Here is a 24,850-nt window from a genome sequence, read left to right on the forward strand (position 1 = left end):
TAAAAAGATTTAAAAAGCAAGAGGAAGCTGCCTGCAGGGGGTCTTTTATGGACACACACGTTAGTTAGAAATTAGTTGGTGATTAGATGCTTCAGATGATGGGTCAGAGAAAAGGCTGTCTACAAAAATGTTTTCCTTGATTCCTTCCTCCTCACATTTTTGTCCTTGGTTGTTTTTTTTTTTTTGGATCTTATTTTTTTTAATTCATGACTCTTCCACAACCTTAACCATGTGTTTTTTTCATTTTAGCCACGACAGTAAATGTCCCGTGACCTTAAGAAAATACTTATTTGAACCCAAACCACAATCCTTTCCTAAACCTAACGTGTTTTTGTTCCTAACCCTAATGAAACTGAGCATGTCTATGATTGTTTCCATCATAATGAAGGTCTGGTAACCCTGCAGGTTTAATGGTCGCATGGGTTGTACTTTTGTTATCATGATGACACAGTCAGGTAAGCGTGCTGCTGTCAAGGTATTCAAATGTAGAGATGAACTAATAAATACTTAAAGACTGTCTTTTTGAACTTCTAGCCCTGCCCATTACTGTCAGCACCATAACGTTTGTGGTAAATTTATTTTACCAGGGCTGGATTATTGCTGTCAGCAGGGCCCAGGTCAAGAAAGAGCTGCTTAACCTCCATTCTGCTTCAAGCCTTATGACAACAAAGACAATTTACCAAATACTGGAAAACATTCAGGACAGCACTGACCAAATGTTAATACCTTATAGACTCTACTTCTAACTTCTACGCAGATAATAATCACATTTTAATATCAGGCAGTTCTTTGAGGTTCGGTTTATGAAATAGAGCAGTATTTTTTTCCCCCTAAACTCAGTGCAGCTTTTTTCTCAGCTTAAACACGTCACTGTGCTCATTATGTGTTGTTGTGGTTTCATTATATTCTGTTTTATTTTATGGAAAACTGCACCAACGGTGTGAACAATAGCCCCCAAATTCCTCCTACTCTCTTTACATTCTTCTTCTCTGGTAGCAGACCGTACCGCCTAAAGTCAAGGTCATGTTCAGCTCAGAATGCACTACAGCTGACAGCTTTAGTTCACCATGAAGGTTAGAAAAAAGGGGGAACTAGCTAACCTGGCTCTGTCCGAAAGTGTTCAAAATCCCCTTAGCAGCACCTCTGAACGTTACTCATTAATATTATCATGCGTTTAAGTCGCCCAAGTCAGGGGTTCAATGTAGGTGATGTGCCAGATTATTTCTTAACCAGGCATAGTGAGTTCTTAAAACACAAATAGTTATTTTTTTTGCATCTTTTTTTGAATACAGATTAAACACAGTGTTAATTAGTGAATTTTAGAGATGCTGGTAGGTAGAATAACCTGGTTCATATTTACCATCTGGACATGAGAGTGACGTGAGAGTGATGCTTCATCCAGGTAAGAGAATGCATGTCAAACCTGATTAGGATGTCCTTTTTCTGACTGAGTAAAAATTTCTGCCACAAAAATCAGTTTATGGTGCACACGTTGACCACACTGTTCAACTACACCTTCTGGACAAACTGCTTTCTAAATTTTGGACATGACTCAATACTTATGAACAAGTACTGTAGGCCAACACGTTAGTTTCCCCCCCGATTTTTCAGGTGTGTATATAACGTTGTGTGTATGGATGTGTGTGTGTATGGCCCTTTAAAAATAAACAGATCAAAAGTGACTATAAGATAGAATAAGGAATAAGAAGGGAGAAAAAAACACCCACTCAAACTGAAAGTGTGTGTGTATGTATGGGTGTGTGTGCATGTTGTCTGTGTGTGTGTGTGAGTGTGTGTGTCTGTGTGTGTCAAGCTATGTCATAGTGATGCTGGAAACAGAGAAAAAAACCCTAGTGTGTGACTTGAACCTAATGCACACACGCACACACACACACACACACACACTCACGCACACACACACTCACGCACACACACACACACACACACACACATACAGACCCACACACACACCACACACCCACATACTTACAGTGGCGTTATGACAAGGTGGATGAAAGACTGAGAGATCAACTGAAACAGTGACACCGGCGATCATCTCTGGTGAAACTACATCTCTCCCTCTCTCTCTCTCTGTCTTGTTTGCTGTCTCTCCTCCCCCTTTGTCACACACATGTGGACCTACCAGCAGACCATTCACACATGCACTTCACTGCCACATTTCTCCTCGTAATGACAACCTATCAGGTAAGAATACGTTTTTATTCCTCTTCAGTTTGTGTCTTTAAGCAGGACACTCTAAGGCAGACGTTTTTCAGAACAGGTTTAGGTTGGTTTAACCTAATCCAGGGACCCAAGCTCAGAATTATTAGCATGCTCACACACTACTAAAGCACACCTGTTGCCCTAATTTTTTATTATTCGGCATCATTTAGTGGTCACATTTATCCAAAGGAGCCATTCTTTTAGCGAGTAAAGAGGACATCAAAAGGATTTCATGGTTATTGAGTCGATTTATATTCATTGAAATGTAAGTGTAGATAAGTCCAGATAAAAATCTGGGGACATCAAGAAGTCATTTATAATATTTGACAGACTTGACACAATTGTAAGTTTCAGTTCATTTACACTGCTGTTTTTATATTATTTACGATAGAATGTGTTAATTCTATAGAGTGTAACCATTGACATCTATAAATGTGCCTTTATTGAATATCTAAAAAAACCTACTGATAAGTCCATGCAGAGTAATTTTGTTTTTTGAAAACACACGTTGCACAAATAGTGTCAAAACACATATTTTTCTGTGGTGGCAAACTACAATGCTGAGTTCTGAGCCTCAGTTTTACTTGTACCATTTCAACGTTGTCGCCCGCAACATATTGATGTTTACATCAATCTTGTTCTTACACACAGAGGCTCAAAACCACAAGCTTGACTTTGTTCATCTTCGAGAGATGGCGAAATGTGATAAACCAGGGCCTCATTTTACCCCCGACCCAGTTAAACGTGTTAAGGTTATTGTCCTGCAGGGATCAGCAGCTTAAGGCCCACATGCAGTTTGAACTCTTGGCTAAAACCATAAAAGCTTTGATAATAGTATGAATCTGAGTTCAGTTGTCAGTTCATTTGTTACACCTAACTAAAACTATCATAATGGGGATATAGCTTCTACCTTAACTAAGTTAATACTGGTCAGCTTTTGTTAAAGTGGTTAGAAAGGTGACAGGACTTCCTAGTTCATTTAAACCGAAGTTGTGGTGTTTTACACACACTTTGCTAATTTTTAGCCTCTTTAAAATTAATTCTAATGATGTGGACAAAGCATTAGGAGAAGAATTTGCATTGTTGCTATTTTTGTCCTCCGATTTGTGTGACCTCCTTTGACATCTGCAGACAGAATGGGGACAACAACCACTGTTGTGGCTTATATTATGAAGTAGAACTTAAGCATCTGTGGCAACGGAGGCCTGAAGTAAAAACATCTGTATTGAAGATTATGAGATATTTGTCGAGCTGCTTTGCTGTTTCAACACGATAGATGTTTAAATGGATTTAGTCATTTTTGTCATGGGCTTCTACACTCTGTCTGGGGGAAGACGAGGGTGTAATGAGGAAACAGAAGAAGACTGCAATGGGTGAAATGACACCCATTGCAGTCTTACACAGTCTTACACACAGATACATAACTCAGGAGGATTCAAAGAAATCTTCCACCATCTATTGTTTTATTGGCCATGTAATATACAGAGGCTGACTGTGACTGTATTCTTCAGCAGAATGAACACAAACAAAATGAATACAGACTGTAAGACTCCGACCCTTCCAGAACTGCCTCATGCAGCACAGGCGCTTTTCTAGCAGTAATAGATTTAAGTTTTGGTGCAGATCTCTGTATCAAATTTAAACATCTTTGTCTTGCAGTTTTTTCTTTTTTGCAAAAGTGCTCAAGCTCTGTCAATTATCACTGGGCCTATGAGTGGGTACCGGTTTCTGCCACCTAATCTGGATTGGCCTGAGGTTTGAATTTTGCCCTGACCGCTCCACGATATCACAAATAACACGATACGTGTTATTTGTCTTTTTTTTTTTCTGTCACTGCGCAGTGCTTCTGTCAGAGTGGAGATGGTGTGTTTCCACGATGGCAGGGAGGCTAAAATTTGAGTCCGATCAGGCCGTACAAACCTTCCTCCCCTTTGTTTCCCACTTCTGTTCTGACAAACGTTACCTCAGATGTCATGTGACATTTTTTTTCAGTGGTTTTTGATTTGCCATAAAGCTGAGGCTAAGAAAGCATCTGCAAAACAATGAATGTATGCGCAGTATCTTCCATCTCAGTGAGAACTTGGAACTCCGTAACAGTTACTATGACCGTCTTAGTGGACATAGTCAGGCCATACGCAGCACCTTGAAAATCTTATTGTACTCTTGCCCCAATATGTCTCATAAAGTTAATTGCAGAATAACCTATAATGTTCTTGTCCCCTAACTGCAGTTTATGTAAGTAAACTGGATGTGGGTAACCTGAAATCACTTGTCACAACTTGAATACACACAATTTTTTTCCTACATTCAAATTATCCTGCAACTTCTAATTTATCAGCAGCAGTTGCGATGATTTAGATTTTCAAAGTAAAGGTGGTAAACAATTGTGCTGTCTATCACTTTGTGTTTTATATTTGCACCTAATTTATTCCAATTTATAGAGACTGATTTACACTTTGCCTCTGTTAAAAAAATCCCATCCGCTGTGTCGTATATGACACTAGTTACTACACACGGAAAGATCAGGCGCCTTATTTCTTCTGTCCTCTTTCACCTTTCTGTCCGTGCTGTGTTGTTGTATTGTAATTCCAGTTATGAAAGCATCAGTGTCACAGTGGAGTAGGAAAATATACTAGTGGGAAAACTCTGCAGTGGCCTAAATGAATACCCATCATTCATCAGAACGATAAGAAAAGATACAACTCTGATTAGCAGCAGGCAGAATGTGAGTGATCTGAGTTCAGTGTGTATATCCCCACGGTGAATGTAGTGATCAATGTTCACTCACCAGTTTTCATAGTTTACTGCAGAACTGAAGGGATTGTTGAATTTATACAGCATTTGTATGGATACATGTGTTTACATTAAGCCGGATTTACAAAATAGGCTTCAAGACTTGTTGGTTAAAGAGTTGGCACGGTGGCTTTTAAAAGCTTCGCTTCAGATAAAATTACTTTTAAATGTTTTTATTTTCTTTTCGTAGTAAAGCAGTACGTAACTAAATGTGTTACGTTTGTGTGTCACGTCACTGTCATTTAAGATCAAATACATTAAAACTCTACTGGGGTTAATATCATATGATTATGGGGAGGCCCTACATGGTGAATCCATTGAAAATTAAGGATTTTGGGTTCAACACTGACACTGATGTTTTTTGTCCAGGCACAATAATGTCATTTATTTTAAAATGCAACTATGCAGTCTGTTAGGTAATTTTGGATTTATGCTCCGTCATACAATAACACAGTACTACTACACTATTACTACTACTACTACTGCCACTGTTACTACTACTACTACTACTACTGATAATAATAACACTAATAATAATTCTAATAGCTCATTTAATGATTTACATTATTAGTGTGAATGCTGATGATAGTTTTAAAAACCAAAGAGCTCCCACCAAAGCGACTTCAGTGCATATATTTAATTTCACCAAACAACAATACTCTGATTACTTTTTTGACCTTGTGACCTGATTTAAACGGCTCATTGAATTTAGAAAACAGAAACTACAAATTTGAGTTATAGTTCGTTGTTGGTATTTTCCATGTCCACATAAGGAGAATATACAATAATGGAAAGTATGGTATAATTAGTACCATACAGCGCCAGCGTGACATAAGTGTGACATGATAAGTGTGATCACAATAACATTAGAAACTAAATGAATAGACTTGACGGAATCGTAAAGTTGATGTTAGCCTGTACGGTTTCTTTGTCTTTCTTGAACCAATGTTAAAATCCTTTTTAGCGCTTTAATGTAAAGTTCTAGACAGTTCTAGACACATGTGGTTGGTCAGCGGCCGCCATGAAATGAACACCAGTTTAGGATTACTGCTTCAGAGCTATACCCACTGTGCAAAAGAGAACAAGTTTAAAATGTCCCTAACTATCTACAATAGAACATAGTAAGGTTGGTGAAATGGATGATGCAGCAAGCCCGATTGTGTACCAGCAGGAGTTATATGATTTGACTATGCTTTTTCACAGATTCTATAAGGTGAGAAACTGTAAAAAGTCGTTTTGTGGTGCAGACTGAAATGACCAATTTTAAATGAAAGGATCCTGTAGCAGGAGTGTGTGCACACAACAGGGCTTCTGAAGTTTTTCGGGCCTGTGCTCTTTGTGATACAGAAATACTTCTGACCAATAATTTGAGAGTTACAATTTTCAGTCTGCACCAGGGCGTGCACCAGGTGTATTAAAGGGAAAATGTGCTACATTCAGAACTTTATAATTTTTAGTCAAAACAACAAAATTGCCAGCGTTAACTCAATACTAACCGGTGTTTATGTGTGAACAATGGAAAAATTTAAACATTTTTTCAGTTCATCACTGGCGATTTTGCTGTGAGCCCTTGCAGGGGTACCAACGCAAAAGCTGTGAATCAAAAGCTGTGAATCAACACAAAAGCTGTATGTATGTGTGCATATGTACATATGTATATGTAGCAATAGTAATACTAATCTTCCAGTCCAGGCAAGTACAGATCAGCCACAGAAAAGTTACTTACTGTTGGGTAAGTAAACCTGCAATTCATTCTCCCTTAGCCTTCATTCAACGGGAGGCTAACAGACAGAAAGTCTAATAGTTTTTTTTAGACATACTTTCGTCTTTAAGATACTTCTGCCAAAATTGCTAACAGAGTACCATCATTTTAAAATAGGAACACGCTGTCTTTAACGTAAATCCATAACTTTTTCAATCAGAGTTGCGTTCAGCTTAAATCTCCAGTTTTGAAAAATAACCTCTCACACCTGATTCTTGTTGGGTGATCATTTTGGCATCAGTTTCACTTCTGTGTGTTGAGTATTTTCTGCAATAATAACATCAGCCCAGATGGTCAACACATAATAACAAGGTTATCAAGGGATGATGAACAATTTCGACAGACACTATGGCCTAGTTGTCTAGCAGCTAGTTTAAAATAGCCTGTTTTGTGATACACAAGGTTTCATGTTATTCGGCGGTTTAGTCCATTTAGCTCCTCTGTTCTCACAAGTCATCACTCCTTTACTCAGTGACGGAAGAAAGACTGAGAGATGGCTCGTAGAAAAAAAAATCAGTTAAGAGAAAAAGCCCAAAAGTGCTTGTCTCTTTCCCCCTCCTCTGCTCCCACAGGGTTTTATGGTGAATTTGAGAGAAAACCAGACAAGCATCTCCCCCATACCTACTCCTCCGCACTCCCCTTCCATCATCTCACATTCTTTCATTCATACAGTTTTCATTCCGCTGTTTTCTCAAGGTTTCGTGCACACACACACACACATTCACACACACACACACACACACACACACACACACACACAAATATATGCAAATGTGTACACACACGAGACACAGAAAAATTAGCAGATGTTGTCAGAGTGAAATGAACGGTGTAACGACATTGTTGATTGTTAGATACATCCAGAACATCCTATTACTGCTTTAAAAGGCTTTCAGATTAGCCTTTGGAAGCTTATTTTCTCACTGAGCTGTTATTAATGTTGTTTGACTGCAAATGTACAGACAATGTCAAATCAATCTCCTTCTGGTTCTTGACTGCTGGCCACAGTAAAGTAAGGATTGCCCAGGTATCAACATTGATAATATGTTCTGTGGTAATGCAGCTGATAACGCCAATAAAATATTGACATTTTCACTATGCTAATATTGAGGTTATTGTGTCAGACAGGTTCTGTAGTTACCACATTATAATCTATTATGTATGCTAATGCTGAGGTTTCCAACTGTGAGAGGTTTTCACACTGTACAAATGACCTCAGCATTAAAATGATCTCCTACACACACTGACACACTCAATCAGACGCACACACACACACATGCTTTTCTCCTGTCTTATTGTCCACTCTCAAATCACTTACACACAACAGGCAAACTGACTCCAAGTGCTGCCGCTAATTGATTCTGTTCATTCGTCACGGATAAAGAAACTTTTCAAGGATCCAAAATGAACTTTTTTCATTCAAACAGGGAGGTGTTTCACAAAAATCAATTTGAGGGACAATGCGCGCACAGAGCTCGCAAATGCAGCATCACTTTTCACAAACAGGCCGCAACTCATTATTAGATTAGCGTAAAATATTATTATACGTTAATCATAATATTAACTTTATAGCTCATTAAGGACATAATTTTAATGTAATAACGTGTAACAGCTTTGGAAAAAATGCAATAAAAATGTAATGAAATACATTAACTCAAGTACAGTACATGCAAACCAGAGGCACTGACATTTAACTTGCTTCTCTGAAGATTTGAATATTTGTTTTGTACATTTCATAGTTAACCACATATATTACGTGTAATATTAAATTTAATATTATATAATAACACTGAATATAGCGTCAATAAATACAAAAGCGTACTTTACTTACCCTTTTTTACGCCACTACATTTCTGAGTGACATATTGTATCATCGTACAATACTACAAATGGAATCTGATCCCTGTCCTATCATTGCAGATAAAGATGTTACAGGATAATACAAAATGAATTGTTTTGCTTTTTTTTTTTTTTAAATTCCTAAATAGCAAAAGCGTGTGACTCAGCATGACTCGGACGTCATATAACCTGACAAAAGTGCCACAGGTTACAAATCTGCTGCTCTTCTAGACGAGTTTTCTCAATCATTTTTCAATCAGTTTTATGTATTTTAGATATTTATGTATTTTAGATATTTAATGGAGTATTTTAACATTGTACCACCTCATGTGTCTCAGTGCACGGACAGTGAGCCAGACAGCATCTTCTCATGATGGACCCTGACACAACACGTTCACTATTGTTCACTTAAATGCGATTTAAACATCTTGATTGCTCCGTCTTGTCTGCGTTAACATGCGTGTGTGTGAGTGTGTGTAGCCCAATTTATTGAAGCTGTGTACCTGTCGGTGGTTGTGTTTGGGTTGCTGTGCATGTATGAGTAGAAGGTTATATTACATTTGAAAAAAAAAGATAGAAAACAATAATTTTGCAGGTAAAACACACAATATCTGTGTGTGCATGCGTGTGTGGTGGGTGAGTGGGTGGGTATCAGAGAAGGTGGGGCTGCAGGGTGTTTAGAGGGTTCCCTGAACCTCATCGTTTGTCACCGTCTTCCTTCCTGTTTCGTTCTCTCTCACTTCCTGTCAGCTGACTCAGCCGGAGAATCTTGATCTGGTAAACATCTACTTAGCCGCCTCTGCATAAGCACTCTCACACACATACACACACAGACTTACAAAATGTGCCATATGCAGCCACAGATACACACTTTCTTCATACATACACAGTCGAATCTTATTAAGGTTAGCCACAGATGTTCTTCACACATAACCCATGTGTTAAATGTGTGTGTTTGTGCGACTGAAGGTGTAAAAGCATTTCAACTGCATATCAGAAAGTTTTAATGCATTGATTTAATGCATGTTAAGTGCTTCAGTAACTCAGCTTGCACATGGATGGGTTAAAGATAACAGGAGATATGGGAAAAGAATTGCAAAAACATGGAGGGAGAGTGTCAAACAGCAGGTGGGACAGAAAAGAAGAGCAGATAAGAAAGAAGATGAAAGTTGGGACAAAAGAAAACAAAGTTGGGCTCTTCTTGAAAAAGACAGAGACAGAGAGAATGATAAGGCCGGGCAGAGAGATGGAAAGAGATAGAGAGAGAGGTGGAGGAGGGGGGCAGAGTGATAAAGATAGCTGAAAGGAGGGAGATCCGTCAGCGTTTGTTTCCTCAGGATGTGGTTACCACGACGACAAAGAGGCAGAGAGGCAACATCACTACCCGCTGGTCCCCTGTGACACCTGCAGATGTGTATGTCAGTGTGAAAGTCAGAGTGTGTTCGTATATGTGTTTCAGTGAGTAAATGAGGGTGTGTGAAGACAGTGTATGTCTGCGTATCAGTAGTTGTGTGTCCATTTTGCATTAGGCATGTGTGACAGACAGTGTGTGTGTGTGTGTGTGTTCTGTCCTAAGAGAGACGAAGACAGAGGTTGAGAATCTGAAGAGGGAAATACTTAGACAAACACTTCAGACACGGCAGAAGGAAAGAGCAAAAAAATCAGAAGGAACGATGATAAAGAAAATCAACAGAACAACCAGAACCCGAAAACATGAGCAACAGGGGACGAACATATGTGCAAAGGAAACTAAGCACCAAGGACTGGTAAAAAAAAAAAAACATCTCAAACTGTATACAGTGTATCTGTCTTCGTCTTGTCTTCCTTCGTTCTTTCTCTTTCTGACTCACTCATTGTCCTATTTAGAGCAGAATGTGGTTTCAAGAAAAAACCAATGAAGATTTATTTGCATCACATTTAATGCAATGAAACTCAAAAAATGCCTGCATTTGAAGGCTGTCTTGCTCTTGAAACATTGTCTTTTTATTATATCGTCGATCGTAGTGAAAAAGAAACTCTAGCTGAAAATTTCATCATTCAGCTTTGAATTTGCTTGCAACCATCGCTTTGGCGTCTTGGCTTCTCCTGCCACAGCGTGAGTGCATTTTTCTTCAGACTAATTTGTACGCAGACGTTTCCAGTCACATATGATAATCATTATGTTAATCTGCTTTTGGGGTTAATAGAGTAAGATTGAGTTAGTTTTTTATATGCATGCAGAAAAACTGCTAACTAGACAAAAGGCATCTCTACTTTAAACCAGCAGGCTGCATTATCAAGGTCATTTGAAGTACATGATACATACACAGTAGTGTAATGGCTTATTTAAAAATATATCTCTGATACCTGAAGGGCTCTGCACAAACAAACCAGCTGAGTTTGGAGCTGTGACAAACTGTCTACTTGAAACAGGCCTATTGTGACCAAACACTTAAACATACAAATGAAAAAGTGCCATTGCAGTGCAGTTAATAGGAATGTCATATATATCACCACAGCAAATGTTTTATAATTCTTTCTCAGTGCTCTTAGCATTCTGCAGGGTAACAGAATCAAATCTGCTGAATAAGAACTTGTTCAACTTTTGAGTTGATTCATTCTTTCACTTTTTTGTTTTTTTGTTTTCTTGTAGGCCCTCTAGCTAAAGCAGACAAGCCATCATGGATAACCATTCATCCACCCAATCCTTCCCCAGCCTCAACCTCCATCGCCACCGTCCAGCTTTTCACCTCACCTTGCCCAATCTTCTGAGTCCGGAAACGTTATACACTTCCTCCCAGCCCGTCCTGGACTCCTTTGAGCAGTATGGAAGTAGAGGGGAAGACTCTACAACCTCTTTCCCGACCTCAAGCACCTCTTCTGGGGAAAGAAAGGGAAGTGGTGGGGCTGACGTAGGCTTCCTAAACACAAGCGGCAGCAATTTGGATGGAGATGTTAGCCATCTCGGCCATCTTGACGGAAATAGCAGGTTAGGGAGCCATTTTGCTGAAACTTGGTATGGTGCAAGTAAAAAAGAGGAGGTTTGGGAAGACGGTGAGAGTTGTGAGAGTGCTGCAGGTGAATTTTACGGTAAAGGTGATTATTACAGAAACGCAAATGATGTTTTTTACGCTGTGGATTACAGCAGTGAGGATGGAGCCAGACGTAAACTCAGAGCAAACTATAATAATTATGGCCAAGTTGGCTGTGAAGCTAAAAGTGAAACAGTTTTCAATAGGGAAGCCAACGACAGCCGCTTTAATAAACAAACTACTTCCTGCAGTAGAAGTGCTGAGGGAAGCTTTAGTGACAGCAGTGTAGATTATTGTAGGACCGATTCAAGAGTGAGTGCTAACTATTTAGGAAGAGAGGAAGAATACAGATGCAGCAACGGCTCAGGGGAGGATCAGCTCCTACTTGCAGAGGTTGAGGGACCCTGGCTCAGCATCTCTCCTTCAATTCAAACTGGAGAAGGGAGGTGGAGAGGAGCAGCAGGCACCCACACTTTGGTCTCAGGGGGCCTGCCACAGAGATCATCTGTCAGCAACAGCAGCGGGACATACACTCAGAAACTGGATTCCTTCTCCGAGGCATTCCTCACCCAGCGTAAGAGAAGGTTCCCTGTGATTCCCAGTGGAGACTCCTCTGGACAGTTGCGGGAATTCGAAGTAGGGAGAGGAGAAAGTCATGGACTGGTCAAGTCAAGGCACAGCTGCGCTTTTGACTCAGACTCCTACCTGCCTCCCTCCTCTTCTTCACCTTCGCACCCCTCTTTTCTGTCTTTCCCTTCTCCGCCTACATCGTCTCACCTCATGTCTTCAGTTCTTAGTCCTCCCCCAACACCCCTACCTCCTCCATCCCACTCACCCTCCAAAATGGACTCTCCCAGTGCGTTTGGAGCAGCTGGACATTCAGTTTCCCAGGGGGGAGAATCACTTGGTACACTGCAGGTTTTACCTTCCCGTCTTCAGTCCCTCTCCGTCCACAATTCTGGGATGCTATGGAAGTTTCCACTGCTGTCACATAACTTTTCGCAGTCGTCAGGCGAACCCAGCAGCAGTGAGAGTGACCTAATATCTTCCCATGGTGATGACTACGCCACCACCACAGGTGTGTATTTTTATGAATGATACTAAGAGAATATAAAACCCCAGGGTTTGTTGTAACTCTGTAACTACCAAGAACTTAAAGATGATACAATTCACCTTACAAAGAAAAAAAAAAAAAAGAAAGAAAGAAACAACCACAGGTTAATACCCACATGTAAATTTACGGGACATGTGGGTTTTCGTAGGTGAACTTGTGAAATTTCCCATTTCCCGTATGTAAATGACATTTTCACTTTTCACATTTTTGACATATAAAACCATTTCTGAGAGACAGCTTTTGTAGCGTTTGACACCCTGTGAAATAACTAAATGTTCACAGACAATATAACAAACAGTTTTTGTCAGCATCTGGCGTAATGTTTCTCTGTGTGCAAGTAATAGTGATGTCTCTGAGTATTAGTTTGTCTGTAGTCTTTTTTTGTATGTCAAACATTGGATGATCAAACAATTTTATAGTTTATTATATAGCACAGAAAATATCATGACTATGCTATCTTTCATATTTTTTTTTCTCTCTGGTGTTATTTTTTCAGCCCCACACAACATTATTCAGTCGCCCGAATCATCACTCATCACCTCCTCATCCCATCGCTCATCCCACAGAGCCCCCTGTCCGTCAAACGCTCCATCCCTCCATCCATCTGTCCATCTCCCGTCTCGTCCGTCTCACTTTTCCAGCCAACATTATGAGGACGTCGAAAAGATAGCATCTTATTTGGTGACTCATAAAGTAAAGAATGGACCAGCCAATCAGAAGCAAGCACAGCCACAGGTATTTCTGCAGATTCACTGGACAAAGTAATTAAACTATTAGGAAATTTGTTTTTCCTTTCGTTGAGGTTGAGACAAACAGCACATCACTATATTAAACACTGTATCAGAAATATATAAATATATAATATATAATATATAATATATATATAAATATAAATATATAAATATCAGAAATACATTACCTGGACCTTTCTATTGACTGTTTGAACCTCTGATTTTTGGGAAAAGACTAAAACTATCTATTAAAACATTACAGGAATGTGTAAGCATAATCTTTGCGAGTTAAAAGCAAATACGAAACATTGTGCTTTTCTCTTCGTGAACAGCATCTGCATTTCAAAGGTTGCATTTTCACTGTGAGCTCGTCAGGTTTGCTCACTGTCGTCACTTCCATCAACAAAACCCAGCAGACAGGGTATGCAGGAGCAGAACCAGCGACAGCTAGAGAAGCCTTACAGACGTAGTAGGCGGATGCATAAATGGTTCTGAAGAAAATAATTTAACGGCAAAGCTGCTTCCCAAGCCACAGTCTTTGTCAAGCTTTTTATGTTTAGACACTTTGAACAGAACAGATTTGGAGTTGGTGAAAGTGTTTTTCACTTTCTGTAGGCAACCTGTCTCTCTTGTTTGCAAACTAGACTAAATACATACGTGCTGCACAGAAATAAAATTATTGTGATCTTACCACCTTACTCTGGAAAAAATGGCAAACAAACAAAATAGCAAAAAAAAGCAAAATTGGAGAATTGTCTAAAATGTTTTTTACTTCTGTTTTTACAGAAACAGTTCTCTTCAGTCTACAATGGAACATCATTTCCCAGTACCCTTCACTCCAGCAGGGGTCACAAGAGGCATCATTACACGCCACGGCCCCTCCTCAACCCAGTTCGCAGGGGGACAGGCCTGTACTCCTCCATCTCATACAGCCATTACAGAGGTGATGAAACTGGATATGGAGAAGAGGAAGAGGAGTGTGAAGCATTACCGTAAGTAACTGAACACCTGCAAAAATAAAAAAAAAATCTGCTACTTCATATCTAGAGGAAACTGGGTCAGGGTAAAAACAGCAAAACAAAAATGAGAAACAGACTTAAAATAGAGGCGTGCATGCTGTAACAGATTTGTTGTTGGCAAAAGATATTTTGGTTCTCAGGAAACAGTACTACATCAGTGGGGGTACTTTCCTTTTGTGTTTATTTTCATATTCTCTCTCATTTGTTGTCTTTTTCCCTTTTTCCAGTTATGTCAATGTGGGTTATGAGTTCCAGGCAGAGCTTCCTCCATGCTTCGTGGATGGCAAGGGGTCAGGGGGGTGGTCATCTGGGGAGGAATCGCCTAGGGAACAGTTGCTCTGGAAACCATGGGATGAGCTGGAGGAGAGTGCTAAATTCACACAAGGTAAATGCACACTGGATTATAGTTTCCAAACTTCTGGCAAGCACCAATTCAGAGTGATTGTATAGGAACCAGGAAAATAGTCTCTGTAAAAGTTTAGTTCATTAGTACTGATGTTAAAATCTGTTGTGTGTGTCTCTGCATGTGCTTTACAGTGCAAAAGCTGTTATCGATGTGTAGTTCCAGCTGCCTACCAGGAGGGGGCAGTAATACAGAGCTGGCTCTGCACTGTCTGCACTACTGTCAGGGGAACACAATGGTAAGCAGCCATTCTTTATTATTAATTTATTCTTATTCCATGCATTCACCCCACTCTTTTCATCATTCATCCATTCATCAATTCTTGCCTCCATGCATCATTACTCACTCTCTCATACTCTTTGTCATTTATTCTTTTGTCTTCCTTTCTTTCTCACTCCGTCACATCCAGTTAATTCTCTTCAGAACCATTGCATGCCTCATCTGTCTGTTCTTTGCCTCCTCCATCCCTCTCTCCTGAGCAGGCCACTCTGGAGATGCTGCTGTTCTCGCAGCCCTTGCCAACAAGAGACTACCATTACTCTGGTAACGTTTGACCTTTGACCTCACTCTAACTCTGTGCCTTTTAGAAACTCCTTAAATGTCAGTACTGATCCAAGTTTGAACTGATATGAGCAGATTCATGGCTTGAATTGAATCTGGCCCACATTTATCCAGATTTACAGGTGTAACAAGAAAAGTTTTCTTTAGGAACCAAATCATTGTTTTTTTTTTTTTTTTTTGCTGTGAATGAAGTTTAGAGTTTCTCTCCAAGTGTGAGTCAACATAGGGGAAACCGATCCCACTCTACATACAAAAGCAGTCTTTGTAAAAGCCCAGACCTCCTGCCACTTTCATCACATGCTATGCTCGCTCTCACTCTATTACTCTCACTCTTTTTTGTTGCATCAGTGCAACCATGTGAACCATGTCATACACAGACTAGACATTGTTCATATAGTTGTGTCCACTCAGATGGGTGTATCCCTGGATTGGTAATAGTTGTGGCCCTGAAAATGGCTTAGCAGACTGTAGCTGTTTAAAATCCCTGGCGTGTTTCAGGACTCCCCTGCAGCTACTGACCCCATTAATCGCTCCATGACTCCACAGGAAATACCAAACACTTCCCATTCTGTTTGAAGTTTTCTCTCTCCTGTGCAGGCCACAGACGAACGGTGCTATCTCTAGCTTAGTCATCTGTCTACTCTCAAATTTTATCATGATGAAGCAAAACGTACAGGCTTGTATGCAAGTTGTGTTGTTGAAGCAGACAGGCATGACAATACACACTGACAAGTCATCAAATTCATCAGCTCCTCCATCAGCAGCTATTGACAGGTTGCTGCTGGACCTTGCACATTTCACCACAAAGCGTCCTGACCTTCTGATTTCTCTGCTTCTCATGCCTTCTTTTCCCCTGCCCTCCTTTAGGTAGTGATTTTTGGACAGACATCGAGAAGGGTCACTTCAGTGCAGCTCTGGGGACTTATGGGAAGGACTTTTCAGTCATACAGAAAACGGTATGACTATTATTCATCTACGTGCCTTTGCCTCAGACTAAGAGTGATATGCACTGGTGGAACCAGGTTGTAGCAGACATGGAAACAGTCATACTGTCAGGTTAATTATTCGTGTGTGTCTGCGTGTGTCTGTGTGTTCCAGGTGAGGACTAAGACCAAAGGCCAGTGTGTTGAATTTTACTACCTGAGCAAGAAGCTTGTGGACAAGCAGAAGAAACTGAAGGAGGAGGAGAACAGGGATGGAGAGCTGGAACAGCAGAAAAGTGTAAGAAACATATTAAATCAGCGTTTGTGAATTCTGTTAAAACCTTTTTGCCTTTTCAAGATGTCCTGTCTGATGTGGGGGAGAAAATATTTGTAGTATTTGTGTAATGACTTAAACGTGTTACATGGTTGTCTGGTGTGGAATGCAGCTCCACAAGAAGTCAATGGCAGCTTACAATTGGTTGTGTTTTTAAAGGTGACGCCCCTCTGTCAACCAATGGACAGGCAGTTTGGATTTGAGGAGGCAGTTCCTGTGCCCTCATTGGCCAGTTTCTTCCCGTGCAAGCTGTGTGGCAAGTGAGTAGGACCACATATACTAGAGGAAGTGCCAAAACAAGTTTCTTTGTGTTTGTTTGGCTTCAGGGTGAATCAACAGATGGTCTAGAGTTCGAGTCTTCTTTTCATATCTGCTTCTTTTCATATCTTCTCTTTCCTTATTTCCTGCTCCAGAATGTTCTACAAAATCAAGTCCCGTAACGCTCACATGAAGATCCACCGCCAGCCTCAGGAGGACTGGACTGACAGGCGACTGCAGCACCAGCTCCTCACCCAGCGCCTGGCCCTCAGTCGTCCCAGCAACCTCATACCCACCCCAGGCAGTAATCTGCTCTTGCCCCAGACACCAGCTATGGCCTTTTCCTCCTCTGGCCTCTCTGGAACGTCAGGCAACAATGCAGACAATGTCCTCAACTCTGTACCCAGGAGCAACTCCATCTCTCCCAGCGATGCCAGTGTCCTCGATCCCAGCACTGCAGTAGCATTTAGCAACATTGGTGCTTCGAACACTCACGTCATCACCAGCATTGATGCTGACGATTCAGGTCAAAGACAGCCCACCACTGTCTTACCTTTGCACCAGTCATGGGGCGCATTTGAACACAGCCAAGACCCTGCTGCCTATTATTGCAACACAGAAGGGAAACAGCACGTCAGAGCTGGGACAGTGGGGGGGAAAGAGCCAATCAACTGGCAGTAACTTTCCCAAATGCATTAGCTCCCCTGATACCTGAGACTTCCAAGTGAAATTCAAACTCATTTTTAATTCCAACATTTACTTTTTGAAATACATTTTAGAAGAACATAAATATTTTTGTGTCAATTGTTGTAGACTGTACTTCAGTGTGTTGCATATTTAAATGTCTCTTATGCACTTGACATTTGAATAAAACATGTAACCGTATGGTTCTTTTTAGTGTTTCTGATCTCAAATCTCAAACTATTAATTCAGCTCTTAGACAGAATTTTGACGAAGTGAGGACCAGCTAATTTCTCTTCTATTCCCAAAATGTCTTCAATTTCAAGGTATAAAATTCAAACAGATCTTGTACATGAGCGCACACACGTCCACAAAGAAAGTCACGCACACCTTGTCAGAAGGTTTTAATATAACACCATAATGGGCTAATATTGACCTTGGCAGACCATCTCCCCTTTCACAACTGTCTGAGTGCCCAGAATCATCCTGTTGATGGTTAACTACAGTGATTGTGTGTGTGTGTGTGTGTTTGTGTGTGTTTGTGACTGTCCTGAGAGGGTCCCAGTAAAGGGCACTTTGTCTATGTGTGTGCAGTACTGTCAGCTAAATACTGATCTAAAATGAAACATTAACACACATGGGTGATGTCTACTGATGAAAGAAGAACCGTAAACATCTTATCCATAGTTACCTTTAATGCAAGTTTCCAATAGTTATGAGGTTTGTTTTTTATATTGACTGCAGAGAATATGTCCTCCCTTCGCTGCCCTCATGTTGACTTACAATTTGCCTGCACTGATTAGGTTGGGTATACTGTATACTTATCTGTCTAGTGGCTCAATTGTATTTCTCAAGGGGGTGAGTATTATTTGATCTTCATGAGTGTTACTGCTACTACTGTAGTGATAAGAATGGTTTAATGTTTGTGTGTACATATGTCCTCTTAGGTTTCTTTGCGAAATAAAATCTTTAACTAGGCAGGTCCTCAAGTTTATAAATGCACGGATATGTGTTTGGGTGACTTTGTCTGTCTGTGTGTAACATGCATTTGTGATCATCTGTATATGTGGGTTAACTGTTACTAGTTAATAAATGTGCTCCATGTATAAGAACTTTTTTACCTGTCTCTGTGTCCATATCCTACCATACAGACAAAAGGTTTTTACATCCCAGAGCTATGAAAAGTTCTTCTGCTCATACTTGTTTTCCATTTTGCACTAAGTAGAGAGAAAGAGCACAAGTACATAGATGGAGGGGGAGAGGGAGGTCGGACCAATAGGGAGAGAGAGGGGGGAATGGGGACAGAATACACAGAGAAGTTACTGAGCAGTGGCTATTCAGCTACTCTTAGCAAGCGGCTCTTTGCCAGTTAACTGAGCACATGCCCGCACCACAACCCATCCCCACTACCTCTCATTTGCTGCGTTTCTGTGGTAAACAAGAACAGAGCAAAAACATAAACAGACTGTTGAAGCAAGCAAAACATAAATGATCCAGTATTATATGTATAAAGGTTTTATCACGGCCGCTACACATACATTATTATCATTGCATGCACCATTACAGCAATGTCCTCTTTTGGCACCTGAGTATACACATAAGTACACAAGTATACAAGTAAATATATTATGGTAAGTGAAATGCAAGATAATGTGCTCAGAGGTGGACCACTGTCATTGAGACAGTTGGAAGGTCGGTTCCGTTATGTAATAGTTGGCACAGACATCACATTATTATGGAAAAACTTAATAAAGTTAGAAAGTTTTGTTCACTGTCCCTTTGCTGCTGGCACTTTAAACATTGTAGCAGGGAAGGTTAGTACATTAGTAGCTGCTGTTGCTGGGTACTCAGTGCTTGCAAAAGACTTTTATCATTGTGTCTTTTTCATCCATAACCAGGTAACAAAGCAAAATTAACACAGCAGAAATTTGGCCTACTTGGGGCTGAAAGGTCATGTGATGATAAATATTGTTCCCCAAAGAAATTTGTGCAAAAATTCTTTAAGTTAGGTCCAATGTGGCCGAGCTACATCAGAGCAAATGTAACACTGGCAAGCTGCGCTTGGCCCACTTGGCATGTCTGAGAGGCCCGTGTTTGCTTCTACAGAAGGTGTGTGAGAAAGTATGAGAGTATGGTATTAATCACAGCCTTAAGAGGCTGCCTGGGAAAAGTCAGAGAGCAAAGCTGAGTGTAAACAACAGAAATGTCGAGATCACTGTTCAGTGATCAGTGAGAGATGGAGTGTAAAAATAACCAGAAAAATAGGTAAAGGCAAAGACAAAGTATGGCTTTTTAAACTGATCATGAAGCCTAATCCCAGTGCAACTAAGACTATGTTTGTGGCTCTTTGCATTGTTTCTGATTAACTGATTAACTTTGAATACATCATTGATTAGCACATTCACTTTTGTACCTGCCATAATTTTATTTGAGTTTGATTGTGTCCTCTGAGGAAAGTCATTGACACAGACTCTGTTATCTAGAGCTGATAAGACAACAAACAGAAGTTGAGAAACAATCACATATGTGTGCACCCGTGTCGAGATGCCATATGTGATTGTGTGTGTGTGTCTTACTGAACTTCAGTCCTTACATTACTCCATGACAATGTAGCTAGGTACAAAACATCTTACAAATTAAAAAAACGTTTGGCTTTTGAAAGTGAAAATCTTAGGAAATTAACATTTTAGTGTTATGATAACCACCAGGGAGACACACATTTTTTACTGACTTTACTGTTGATTATCTCTGAAATTTTCACAATAATTACACAATAATAAGGTTTTAGGTTGTTTTTCATGTTTAAATAAGAGCAGGATGAGAATCAGTGTTGTGTGGTTCTTCAGATAAAAGCATGGTCTATTGTACACACTACAAAGCAGGGCTACAAAGAGCCATTTTCAGTGCCTGTAATCAAATTCTGCCCTTTTCAACAGCTTCCTGCACACACCTCTAGTACTCAGTTTTCCTCTCTTCACTTACTTCATGTAAAGAAATCTTTTCCCAATCACGGCATACATGTTGATTCATGCCATTTATTCTGATAATGATGAACAAATATATATATATATATATATATATATATATATATAATAAAAATTAATATTGATATACACAGTAATTAGTAGACACAGCACTGGGAATACAAATAATATGAAAATAAATCACCTTTACAGGCAGTAAATTCATAATTACCAAACATTATCCTTCATGTGTGAACACATTACTCTGATGGCAGATTTTCACTAAAATGCCAGTACAGCATCACACCAGACATTTCGTTCTGGCAAAAAAAATATTCCACTAATAATAGTAATAATGACTCAGCTCTATTATACCTGAGAGAGAACAAATTTTTATTTGGCCTCTTATGGGTAGAGGAAACTAACAGTTTCTATTATTACTGTTTACACATTCATTCATTTGGAGATGTTTTTCTGGTCATCTGATGAATGTAAAGAGTCACAGGTATATTTTGTCCACACCAATTCACAAGAGCTATATTTGGCTCTTTAGCAGCTAATGCTAAATCATTCACTGTTTGCTAGTTAACCTATTTTGTTGTTATTTTGTGTTGACCAGGCAAAACGCTGTTTTTTTTGTATAAAGAATTGTAAAATAAATAAATAAATGATTCAAATAAAACATTTCATTGTTAATATATTAGTTACATTGTTTTTTTTTTTAATATTGAAAAGTCAGTGTTAAAAAAAGTATATGGGAGCACCATAAAGGCAATCTGTAAGTGTTAATTCTCCTGTTTATGATTTTATGTGAAGTTATGTGACAGCCCTGACAAACCTCTCTCTCTCTCTCTCTCTCTCTGAAACCGTGTTAATGTCAAAAGCGTAGGTGTAACTAAACACTGGAGTTAATGTTGACATGCTGCGGCCCCTTTAAGCAGCTTTGGCTACAATGTCCTGCTCTTCAGTCGCGAGCTCTTTAAATGGTGCCGCGTGCTGTCATGCCCTCTTCTGTGATTGGCTGAGAGCGGAAGGGGCGTGTCTGGTTGCGTCATGACAACGAGAAGGATGGAAGCCTCATGTAGAGAGAGAGAGAGAGAGAGAGAGGGGGGCAGAGATTAGCAGGGAGTGGGAGGCAGGCGCAGTAGCAGTCTCCTCTATGTGCCAGACGGTGTCAGCTGCTAGCGAAGTTAGCTACACTTAGCAACCAGCAGAGTCAGAGTCTGTGCGTGACTGCAGAAGTGAGCGTGTGTGTTGCAGCCTGTGTGTGTGTGTGTGTCTGGAGCCTTTGAGCGCCTGCTCGGCCGTCCCGAAGTCACTCCGTGTGTTTGTGTGTGTACCTGTGTGCGTGCGTGTGTGTGTGTGTTTGTGCGCGCGTGCGCGGCGGAGTGTATATATAACCCCCTCTGTCTTCCTCTTCCTTTTCCTCGCAGTAACGTGTCCTGTGGTTGTTGTTGTGTGAGGTTAGCAGGCAGTGAAGCAAACCCATGAACACAAAGTGCTAGTCGGCTGTTTATACTCGGTGTCCGGTTACTTGACAGCGGATTCACGTCATTATCTGATACGACACAGCACCAGCACGTGAGTACTGATGGGTAACGTGTGTGTATGAATGAGTCCTGTGTGTCACTGGGTGCATTTGACTTGGAGACAAACCCATTCCCATTTTTTTCCCCCCCTCTGTGAGTATTGCATGTGTCGTTATTGTCAACGTGGTGACAGATGTTAGGGAGTGTAGAGGGTCCAGCTGTCATTGCTGCACAGTTGCTACACAAACACATTTGCAACTTGTCTCGAAAGTAAATATTGACACCATTTTCTGCAGTTAAGTTTGGTCCTGGGTAACTCTGACCTTTTTAGCAAAACTGTGCACATAAAAACTTTTAACTCCTCATAGCAATCGCTACAAGTGGAGGGAAAGGGATCTGAGGTTGTTAATGCAAAGAGGCATAAATTGTTACATTTTACTGTGGGGTTTCTGCACAAGATGATGATTATAAGAGCAACAGGCGGTGTATTAGGTCATGTAAAGAAGGAAATAAATGTCTCTTTACATGCTTAAACTTGTAGATTGCATAACCTGCCTTTTTTCTTGTAAACTGCACATCAAATGGTGTGTGTGTGTGTGTGTGTGTGTGTGTTTGTGTGTGATGGCCTGATTCTTCTCACTGACTATTTGTGTGGCAGACGTTTGGTCTTCACTCTTTCACCTTTGAACCTGTGAATGTGTGTAATCATTTGACTGTACAGTTTGTTTATCCTCAAAGAAACCTTTACTCTGTTTCAAACAGTGGTACTTGCAGACCAGCTGCCCCATCCCAGAGCTCAGGGAGATCCAGTGGGGGCTGTGCAGTGATCAAGCAAAGGATAATTATTTCCACAAATCATAAACTGAATGGGCGAAATATTCACTAGCAGTGGTGTGATCAGAAATATTCAGGCAGATAAAGGCTGTATTCTTTTTGTCTTAGGTCTCTTAAAGTGATTATAGTGGCACTGTGTGTTTGATGGACATATGTCATTCATTCACCTTGATATAATTACTTGTCAAGTTAATTCAAAGGTAACAGGAAATGTTCAAGGCAAGTGGGACATCTCTATTGTAGTTTTTTAAAAAATGATGCAGAGGATTTGGTGCCCTCTTTTTTTTCATGAACAGACACTTCATCTAGTAAATCTCTGAAGAATAATTACCTGGACACTCAAACCGAAAAAATGGTCTTGAGCATCTCAGAAAGATCAAGATTAGCATTTGGACAGACATTGGTAATTGAGCTGTCCCCACAAAAAAAAGAAAAGATAAATATAATGTATCTGCTATTTAACCAGTTGTCAGTAGTTTGTAACCGCACTGCGCTGACACTTAAGTCTAGACTATATCTGGTAGATGCAGGGAGTCCCAGGACTGTCAGAGGATATTATATTTCTGCAAGTAAGCTTTCAAGTGTAGTATGCTCATTCATCTACCAGCGCTTTAGTGAAGTGGGAGAATTGCAGAAAAAGCCACACGTTCTAATAGATTAGAAATTGTACATTTTGTGCACAAACATCGCATTAGGCCTTCTTCAGGCTCATTCACAACAACAGGTGCTTTCGGTCAGCTGCAGATCATGTGACGCAAACATTTACATTCATAGTGTAGACATTAATTGTTGTATACAAATATGAGCCATAACAATGTATGCATACTAATTATGTATGCAACAATATAATTTTTATTATATTCCAGCTATTTAAACCCTCAAGTACATAAATAAAACTTATGTACTTGAGGGTTGAAACTGACCCATGTGTTTTATTCATGTACAGTAGCAGCCAGTCTTAGTGTAAGGTGATGTTTTTAATCTTCGCATCTACCCATAAATCAATTTGCATAATCAAGTGCAAATGGTGACTGCAAACTGGTTCCTTGATGCTGCAGAGATTGGTATTTTAACATGTAAGTGTTAGAATTCAAAATGAATGTGATGATGCTCATTAACAGCAGTTAAGGAGGTGCTTCATCTTTTTGTACCTCTAGGAGCCATTGTTTGATTAGGCTTTTTGACATTTGCAAGTAAAAGTATTGTGTCTCTGCTACATTTGACTATATCCTTAATGTAGAAGTTAACAAACTATCTTAGTGGTCCAGCCAAGGTTACATATTTTGTCATGTTATAAGCCAGTTGTTTTTAGTACATTAAATGAGGCCTATTCATGGGGTTTTGCATCAAAACTGATAACATGTCTCTCAACAGCAAAATGATTTGCCTCTTAATCTTAAAGTATGTGTGTAGTTTGAGAGGCCCCCCTTTTGTATTATTTTGTGGAGAAAATAAATCTTCATGACATGAAAACATATTGTCACTACATAGACTTCATCAATAATGTTCTGTTAAGAACTTTAAGTGTATTAAAAACTAACCTGTTATTAGGGTTATTAATAAATGGGGAAAAAATAGAATGACTTATGTTTCCTGGGAAACACTGGATCTTTTCATAGTGCTAGGGCAGCATCTTAAAAAATAGCCAGTGTGGGAGTTGGAGCTGAATGTCTGTCGGGGAAGCAGTAAGTAAACAAGGACAACAGCGGTGACAATAAACCAGCAGTATCCCACAAACTCTGATTACCTTCTGAAGTGGATGACATAAAGATTATTTATATATTATAAGATTATTTATTCATATAAAAGAGTTGTTTCTTCCCCACATAATACTCCACTGGTTGATGTTTCACTTATTCATGGTGTAGTAGC

At 39.9% G+C, this 24,850-nt stretch overlaps 2 protein-coding genes across 5 annotated transcripts in view; both read left to right on the forward strand.

Moving 5' to 3' along the window:
* Positions 1-2,007: 2,007 nt before the first annotated feature.
* LOC113125071 (transcriptional-regulating factor 1-like) lies at positions 2,008-17,856 on the forward strand. 2 transcript variants are annotated; one of them, XM_026298360.1, is made up of 11 exons: positions 2,008-2,205; positions 11,250-12,706; positions 13,239-13,477; positions 14,260-14,465; positions 14,720-14,877; positions 15,030-15,133; positions 15,378-15,438; positions 16,324-16,412; positions 16,555-16,677; positions 16,873-16,973; positions 17,127-17,856. In XM_026298360.1, the coding sequence occupies exons 2-11, from the start codon at positions 11,278-11,280 to the stop codon at positions 17,650-17,652; spliced, it is 3,036 nt and encodes a 1,011-aa protein (XP_026154145.1). In that variant the 5' UTR covers positions 2,008-2,205; positions 11,250-11,277; the 3' UTR covers positions 17,653-17,856. The 2 variants fall into 2 exon arrangements, with proteins under 2 accessions (XP_026154145.1, XP_026154138.1); XM_026298353.1 differs by lacking the exon at positions 2,008-2,205 and adding an exon at positions 9,988-10,383.
* A 3,884-nt stretch (positions 17,857-21,740) lies between these two features.
* Positions 21,741-24,850, forward strand: part of pcxb (pyruvate carboxylase b) — a 236,621-nt gene continuing 233,511 nt past the window's right edge. The window contains exons 1-2 of one of the 3 annotated variants that reach the window (XM_026327580.1): positions 21,746-21,840; positions 22,049-22,196. The gene's annotated coding sequence lies outside the window, so the exon portion shown is untranslated. Of the gene's footprint in view, positions 22,197-24,850 lie in introns of all 3 variants that reach the window. The other 2 variants (XM_026327572.1, XM_026327586.2) reach the window with 2 other exon arrangements.

This window comes from Mastacembelus armatus, chromosome 18 (genome assembly GCF_900324485.2).
Source record: "Mastacembelus armatus chromosome 18, fMasArm1.2, whole genome shotgun sequence".
Lineage (NCBI taxonomy): Eukaryota > Metazoa > Chordata > Actinopteri > Synbranchiformes > Mastacembelidae > Mastacembelus > Mastacembelus armatus.

Bases quoted from the DNA above. Each gene is read 5' to 3' on its own strand.
- LOC113125071 (XM_026298360.1), top strand. From the start codon at position 11,278: ATGGATAACCATTCATCCACCCAATCCTTCCCCAGCCTCAACCTCCAT. The intron at 15,439-16,323 runs GTAACGTTTGAC...GCCCTCCTTTAG, and splicing joins AAGAGACTACCATTACTCTG to GTAGTGATTTTTGGACAGAC. The intron at 16,974-17,126 runs GTGAGTAGGACC...TTCCTGCTCCAG, and splicing joins CCGTGCAAGCTGTGTGGCAA to AATGTTCTACAAAATCAAGT.